This window comes from Trematomus bernacchii, unplaced genomic scaffold (genome assembly GCF_902827165.1).
Source record: "Trematomus bernacchii unplaced genomic scaffold, fTreBer1.1, whole genome shotgun sequence".
In the NCBI taxonomy this organism is placed as follows: domain Eukaryota; kingdom Metazoa; phylum Chordata; class Actinopteri; order Perciformes; family Nototheniidae; genus Trematomus; species Trematomus bernacchii.
In genome coordinates this window covers 15,297,401-15,305,851 of record NW_022988050.1, presented here as the reverse complement: position 1 = coordinate 15,305,851, position 8,451 = coordinate 15,297,401, and the positions used below count along the sequence as shown (strand labels likewise).

At 39.0% G+C, this 8,451-nt stretch overlaps 1 protein-coding gene across 1 annotated transcript; it reads right to left on the bottom strand.

Moving 5' to 3' along the window:
* Positions 1–1,441: 1,441 nt before the first annotated feature.
* On the bottom strand, positions 1,442–7,689 carry arf2b (ADP-ribosylation factor 2b). Its single transcript, XM_034119116.1, has 5 exons — positions 7,563–7,689; positions 6,013–6,170; positions 5,463–5,573; positions 3,523–3,647; positions 1,442–3,307 (listed from the first exon to the last, which is right to left on the bottom strand). Exons 2-5 carry the CDS (start codon positions 6,158–6,160, stop codon positions 3,146–3,148), a joined length of 546 nt encoding a protein of 181 aa, XP_033975007.1. The 5' UTR covers positions 6,161–6,170; positions 7,563–7,689; the 3' UTR covers positions 1,442–3,145.
* Between the last annotated feature and the right edge of the window lie 762 nt (positions 7,690–8,451).

Here is an 8,451-nt window from a genome sequence, read left to right as displayed (position 1 = left end):
ATAAAGTACTTTTTGAACATTAAATCATGTAAACGTCAGAGGAGAGGCACAAAATACAAATATGAACCTGAAAATGAGCATAATAGGGCCCCTTTAAACATACCTTGGTTGCAGGGATCCGTCATGCATTATGCTGAGGAAAGGCTTCATAGATTCACCGGAGAGCAGGAATGACACTGGCATATTTGTCATGGTATGGCAACGACATGCAAGCCACATCCATGGCCTATCAGGTTTTGGCACAGGTTTTGTAATGTAATGTAATCTAATAATCTCCACACCTTCACAATGTTGGCTTTCTTGCATTACGTAAGCTTTTGTCGTGATTTAATCTTCAAGGTTCATTAACATTTATATACATTTTAACTGGATTATGGAAACCGCAAATATTCTGTTTCCTCGCTTAATTCTTATACAAAAATGTGCACTATAAAAAAGCATTCATCATCATGATAAAGAAATATGAGATGCACTATTAATTCTACACAATGACTACTTTACTGGCTTTATCTAACATCAGAAATGGCTTTATCTAAAATCAGTGGATTGATCTAACATCAGTTATATTTTGCTTTGACCAGGATCAAAAAAATGTGTACACTTGTGATAGATGCTACTTGTCTCCCCCCAGTGGTAGAGTCTGGTTAACTGGAGAAAGACAGGTGACACAATTGTTTTTCTTTACTTGACATGTGTGTTTCACTGTGACCCGAGTAAAGTTTAACTACAAGTTCAACCTGGGTTAAATGTTTACAGTCCTGTGAAGCTCCGGAAGAAAGAACAGACACATCAGAGCAGCCACATTCAATGAGGCTATTCTATTAATTAAAAACGTCGAATTTAACCCAGATGCAATATTTCTACATCAGCTGCATGTTTTTATGCAGGACAAAGTGGAAAACATGCTGACTCGTGCAATTGCCAGATCTCCAAATATAAAGACATTTTTAATACTAGTTATTAAATTCCATGAAATGTGTCTTAATTACAATTTTGTTTTAGTATTCTATATCATGCTAGTTACTTATTATAATTGTACTCCACTACTTTTCAGTCATATATGTAAAGCGTCTTTGAGCATTAGGAAAAGCGCTATACAAATCCCATGTATTATATATCTATAATTATAAAGGTATTATTTTGGGGTATTTTGGTCTTACGCGGTACATTTGAAGACACATTTGGCTCCATGAAGTTGTAGTTTTAAAACACATTTATTCATTTTATAATGTCCACTACAGGAAAGGGAAGACCCAAAACGGCCCCTTTAAGTAACATTTAGAATGCAGGACTTTTACCTAGTTATGTATACACTGTACCTTAAGTAAATATACCTTTTCCATCAATAGTAGTTGACAAACCAAAAGGTCATTAGTCATGCAGGTATTTGGTATGAAGCAAATAATTTATGTAATTGACATAAAACACTTTAAGCACACAGTTGGATCAAATCATGTTTATTAATGTGTTCAGGAAATCCCCACAGAAACAGTTTACAGGGGAACGTACAGATTTACAATCAGTCTCGACAGAAGTGCCAGCTTAACCCCCGTGGTGCGACACTGAGAACGCCTGCTGAATCTCACGGCCAGATAACTGCACACCCATTGCCCTTTAACAGGTCTACCACCAAGTCCTTCAGCTCACTGGCGAGCCTCTCGTTGAGTATGTTGTTTTTTTCAGTCATGAAAATGCAGCGCTTTAATATGTAGTAGCCTGTCAAAAGCTCAGTAATTAAACTAGGTTTCCTCTCTTTACGTCTGAACCATTCACAGTTAAAGAGCCTTCATATTTGGTGCCAATCCTTCATCCCAACCAGGAAAATTACACAGCTGGATGCTTTCAGATTTTACAACTGCCAACCGTTGGTGAGAAAAAAAAAGAAACCTCTTCAGGCCCTCAAGGATACACTACTTTCATATACAGGATTTGTCATACTGCTCAAATGCATTTGGTTCAGCAGTCAAAGAACAAATAGAAATGCTAAAACTAGACACAGAAAAAAACCACATGTAACATCTCTTAAAGGAATAACATGTGAAGCGTGTGAATGTCTGTCAACCGGCTGAATTTTGTGAAATGCCCAACGCCTTGATTTTGACCTCGATGAAGTAGAAACACTGTCAGAATGATCAATTGTACTGAAAGTCATCTTCAAAGTCCAATTAAATCCAGGAATTAACTGCTAGCTACCCGATACATTTGACTAGACTTGCATAAATTTGATATCTTTATTTTAAGGTACATTTTAATTTGTTAAAATCGTTGGCTTGCTTTGTGCTTCACGGTCTCGCTCGGTGGGGGGGGAGAAAGGTAGTGTTCATTGGAGAACCATTGCTAAGAATAATCTGTAATATTCCAATATAATAATAATAATAATAATAATAAAACAAAAACAGCATGATTTTCAAATGACACCAGAATGATCGAGGATGGGCGTTGTATTTTTTTCTTCTTCTATTTTTAGACTTGCTTCGACCTGATACAGGTTAAGATGCAATTTACTGAATCTCTTACTGGTGGGTTTGAGGTTTCAAAATCAAAAAGAGGTTAAAATGAACATTTAGCATTCAGTCTACATCAGGTGAACATTTCTAGTTAACATAGATATATACTACAGGGGAGGGGGAGGAGAGCTTGCACCCTTGCTCTTTCTTTGCCGTATGAAAACCATGCTTCCTCTGGAGAGTAAGGGTGGGGAGAAGGGGGCCGTGCAAGACTTGGAGTGGGGGTAGGCTGAGTGGGGCAGAGGCTGAGTTTGGTGGATGGAGAAAGGGGGCTTGAAAACCAGACTGCTGATTCCACAGGAGGTGTGTAAAAGGCACGCCAGGGTTACTCCCAATCCCAGCCAACATACACAGAGACGCCTTCACACCCACGCACACACACGCGCACTCACTCGCTGAACACACAAGGTACACACACACGCACGCCCACACACAAGCAGCACAGGCTAGAGCCCCAAGAGTACTGACGAGGGCGGAAAGCGGGGAGGGAGGGAATGAAGGAAGTTCTTGAAAGAAAGAGCTGAGGTTTGAAGAGTGGGTTAAATGGGAGCGAAGGGGGGCCTGGATCCGGTGCTGCCGCTGTGTTGAAACAGAAAAAATAAACAACAAACAAAAAAAATCAAAACTGGTGGAATGGATCATTTCTGGTTCTTCAGCTGGTTGGAGAGCCAGTCCAGGCCCTCGTACAGGCCGTCCCCGCTGGTGGCGCAGGTGGCCTGGATGTACCAGCTGCGCTGACGCAGGGCGTGCAGGCCCAACTTGTCTGTGATCTCTGCGGCGTTCATAGCGTTGGGGAGATCCTGGAGGAGGAGAAACGGACTGTCATTATACAGGGTACAAAAGCAGATACCTCAAACTGTAACAGGGAAGAAAAGGGGCTTTTAGGTAAGGTTAAACATTTTCAAATATTTTAAGAATTAGCACGAGCCTCCAGTTTTAGACAATTTGAGACTCTCAATCGCAGGTTAATGGTGAAATATAGAAGATACCCCAAGACACAGAAACGTGACCTCACCTGTTTATTTGCGAAAACGAGCAGCACAGCGTCTCTGAGCTCGTCCTCAGCAAGCATTCTGGACAACTCCTCCCTCGCCTCGTTCACTCTCTCCCTGTCATTGCTGTCCACCACAAAGATAAGCCCTGCAAACAAGAACCAAAATCAACTGTTAAGACCAGTAAAAACATGTATCCATATAAAAAGTTGTAATGCTCTTATTTATCTTCTGGTTCTAAGGCATCTTCTTCTTACAGTTCAAAATGCTGTGACTTTGTTCACTCGATAATTCATTCGGTACAAATTGTTCCAGCTGCTCAACAAGCCTTAAAAATAGCTAAAATGGAAAATGTTGTGCATTTCCAAACAGTGTGGTTCGAACACGATGCTTATAAAAAAGGTATCAAGTTGCCTACATTGTAGAAGTGTAGAAAAAAAAGAAATCAACTCGAAATGTATCACTTAGTAACTGCAAGTCTGTTGAGTGTGACCATTTTATCAAGCAGAACACATGAATCATGGTATCTGACAACTTCAGACTTACGCCTACAAATATTGTGAATGCAGCATTTAAAAAAAGGGAGACTCCCAGTTATAGTATAAACTCAAACAATTAAATAATTTTTTGACCATTTCTTTAAAAAAAGGAAATTCATAGTTGGAGATGAATTAAATAGTTGAATAAAAATCAATAAATCTTTGCAGCTCTAAAGCCATTGAGGATCTAGTAAGTTTTGTTTACACACAACTCCTGATCTGTGTGCCAACATGTTTGCAAAATGTTTCATCATCTTGAAGATTACTCAAAGCAAACAAGTTATTAATATAGATGCAGTCGTCACTTCGACAACACTAACCATCTGAACACAGCAACACTTTATTACATTTGAGAATATGTTAAAGATATCAGTAAACAAAATAATCAATACTCCCTGAATGTAAGCAGTCTAACGCCAAGGAGTTTTTCCCTTCGGTTTTAGAAAAGGAACAAACTGACACACTTATTGTTTGATGGTTTTTAACGGCTTCCCTCAGCCATTTAGAGTCCGATTTTTTGGTAAAAGCATTAAGGCATTTGTTTCCTACTTGTGCCCTCTTTCTTGGCTGGTGTCAACAAAGGGTCTTCTTGTGAAAACACATCAAGGATTATTATGGGCGTTATTATGGAGATGAATTAGCAGTCCCACCAAATGTCGCACTCAGATTATTTGAATATGTTTAAGAAGGTCCGAAGTGGTAAAGTATTTCCTTGGACATCTTATTTAGGTCAGAGAAATACCAACGTTCCTTTTCTTATCATTTTAATCATATTGTGTTGGCTGAGATTTATTTTGGCATCTCCATGCTTGAAAATCCTTAAAGTAAAGGCTGGGATATGTTCCAGTCAGCAGGTCAAATAGCCTTCATATTGATTCTGGAAGATCAATTCAGCATCTTTATGTTCTCGAGAAAACACTAAAATATTCAGAAGTAAGGCATGTCGTTTTTTGGATTATACTTGGGACTGTTTTTGATTAATGATGCTGTATTTAACTTTCATTACCACCGGGATTCACACGTTCAATTTCACACTCCGATGCTCAGTATGCGGATGGTGATGTTTGGTGCATTCAAGGAAAACGGGGAAAAGCTAAAGCAGTACCAAGGGCTGAAATCAAAAAATATTTCTGAAAGAAACCACTTATTTTCAAATCTATAACAAACTACCAGTCCAGTTGAGAATGTACATGCATGTTGCATCATTAGTAGGAGACACTCCACAGTGTCTTTGCATATTCTGATTAATTAAATTCGAGGAAATAGTAGAGGAGTCACACGATAAGCCTTTTGTGATTGGACAATAGCGTATGAATCACTGGTTGAATAATTGTTAAGATCATCTTTTTTATGCACCAATGAGGCCACCTATAGGCAGTTATGTTCCCTGACAGTACTGCATGCTAATATAAAGTCCCCCTCACCTTGAGTGTTCTGGAAGTAGTGGCGCCACAGCGGCCTGATTTTGTCCTGACCGCCCACATCCCACACTGTGAAGCTGATGTTCTTGTATTCTACAGTTTCAACATTAAAACCTGGACAGAAAAGGAGAAACATGGATGAGCCACATGTAAATGATCGAAACATTTGTGTACATTTCAGCTTTCAATGCTAATAGTCGTCATGTCTGATATTAAAAAGCTCAAATCCAAAACAATTATTTCAGGTTTGGAAAGCTGGCATCAAAAGTCTTTTTACAAGACAGTTTGTGATTATTCTAATGTTTACTGTATTCCATTTGGGAATCTTTCTAGTAAAGCAGATTGTGTTAAGAAAACATTTTTGTTAAATGTAAAAAACTGGGCAAAGAGTGAAATTAAGGTATCAGTCCACAACTTGTATTGACACAAGTATGAATAATATAAAAAGGAAATACACAGAACTATACACCACAACATTTGAAAATAAACCCACACAAAAAAATACATTTTAAATGTGAGCAACATTGATTAATACAATTGAAAATATCCATACCAATGGTGGGAATGGTGGTGACTATCTCTCCAAGCTTCAGTTTATAAAGGATGGTTGTTTTTCCAGCAGCATCAAGCCCAACCATAAGAATCCTCATTTCTTTTTTGCCAAACAGGCCTTTGAATAAGCTTGTAAATACATTCCCCATGGTGACGAAGCTGTCAAAGTAGAGAAGGAAACAGGGTTAGGAGAGAAACACTTGCAGTGTTTTAGTTTCAGTGTAGTATATGCCAAAAGGAAAGGAGGAACCAAAACTGTACCAACAAGATAATTGAGACTGTATACTGGTGGTAAACTGGTAAAATGGTGGTATTGTTTGACAGTTTACAATTTAAAAAAATGAGATTTTAAAAGTGATTAAAATCCAGCTAATGCATAATTCCCAAATAAGCCATTCTGCAGAATGAATGTTTGGTACATAATGTACATGATGAGCTTTTACTTTTGAATGGACTTTTTATCCACTTCTAACAGAGTATTTTTACACTTTTGTTTAGTCACTTTTTCTAGTAAAATATCCACTTCCAGCACTGCAGATCGATGGCAGCAGTATATTTGGCCAAGTAAAAAAGTCAATTGTCGCCGACCCTGAAGGTGGCAAAATAAATATAACACGGTGGGAACTAAAGTGAAATGTTTGCTTAAGCTAATGGTTAAACGTTAATGTATGGTTGACGTTAACAGCCAGCTCAAGCCGTCAACATCAAACAATATTTGACGTTTCTCTGCATTATTTTCACGACGTCGTGTGATTTATACAGCAATCGTGATCATAATACGATTAAAAAAAAACTAGCAAAAGCAGCTAGATGGTTATCCCGGATAAATTGAATGGCTAGCTGATCACCAGATAAGAGAGGCCTGTTCCAGCTGGTCACCTCTATCCCTCCCTATGTGCACTAGCAGCAGGGATAATGTTACTGTATGTGAAAGCCGTCACAAGACGCTAGCTGGCTAACAACACCTCGACCTAAAGGCCTACGATCCAACTACGTTCGTGTCAATGCGGATGAAATGTGCGAGTTATGGTGTGGGGACTCTTTTAATATCTTAGATATGTTAATAACCGGAGTTGGATGGCATAATCTGGTTTCTAAAACTCGAATCAGTTCACCGTTATCATTACTAAGGGCGGATGCTTCGGCTTGTTAGCTTGCTAGCTTATGTTAGCTTGGTGCTAGCGGGAGCGACACCATTTTTCGGACGGGAACGGTCGAAAGAGCTCCACCGTTTAAATAATTCGGTGACGGATTGTCAACATATTTAACCTCGACATGCTTTGAAAAATTGGCCGGTGAAATTTAGGTCAAGTATTTTGTTAAACTGACAGTGACAGCTCTTTGATCCGACGGTTAACGTTACAGGAACTGCCTTTAGCAAGAAGGCTAACGTTAGCTACAGTTAGCTAAATGCCGCGTCACAGTAAAGAGAGAAAACCATGACGTCGTGTTTAACGCGGGAGAAAAATAGTCTTCCGTACAGAGAAACGTTTAGTTCACACAATGTATCATTTTAAAGCACAAAATCAGCGCGTAAGTGTGGGTTATTACCTTTAGAAAGACAGCTTCTCGATCTTTCCGTTATCTTCACTGTCACTTCAAAATGGCGTCTTGCGCAACCAGGGAGACACCGGCGTACAGGCACTTCCCAGTATAAAACCTGCTCCAATCACAGTGCAAATGGTGTAACTAATAACCCGCCCTCTGTTGTCCTTTTGGCCAATCACAGCGTCGACAGATCCCTGTGTGCACATTGCACAAAATGTCGAGGAAGTGAACCGCACACAAGTTTATTCAAGTTTCAGACAAAGTGAATAACAAGGATAAGGATTGACTTTATTGTCCCACATTGTAGGACATTTGGTATGGGTTTAACTCATGCTACATCCATAAAAAACATTCCACACAGGGCTACAAGGGGATTCATGCAGCTACAGGAAACAAGAAACAAATTCAGGAATATAAAACATATACTGATGCTTTATAGGTTAAATCCTCTAAAATGTGCTGCTAATTGACAATTGTCACCATCAATAATTAACAATGAGCTACTGTATGTTGGTTTCCATCCAGAATACATCCTTATTACCTTTTCCAAGGATGTTTTCGTGAATCTTGCGTAAATGGAGTAGCAGGAAGAACTAATTAAACATTTACAATTTAATACTCTCGGAGTGCCCTTTGTTTTTCTGATCGTCAGCAGGATTAGGCAAACACTACTGTCCCGATTTTTGTGAAACTTGGTGGAAGGGTGTAGCATCGTTCAATAAGTAACCCAGTACATTCTTGTTTTGGTCCAAATCAAAGGGAGCATACAAGCATTATTATTACCTGCCATTGACGCTGGTATTCTTTTCACCTTTTGAGTCTGTGTGTATGTCCTGGGATAGTTTTTTGTCACACTAATAGCATTGCAAGCATGCAAGAGACAGACACGAAG

Excerpts from the sequence above, each read along its gene's own strand:
- arf2b (XM_034119116.1), bottom strand. The coding sequence starts at position 6,160 with ATGGGGAATGTATTTACAAGCTTATTCAAAGGCCTGTTTGGCAAAAAA. Across the intron at positions 3,648-5,462 it reads CTACTTCCAGAACACTCAAG|GGCTTATCTTTGTGGTGGAC; the intron begins GTGAGGGGGACT and ends TCTTGTTTGCAG. Across the intron at positions 3,308-3,522 it reads TCGTTTTCGCAAATAAACAG|GATCTCCCCAACGCTATGAA; the intron begins GTGAGGTCACGT and ends CTCCTCCTCCAG.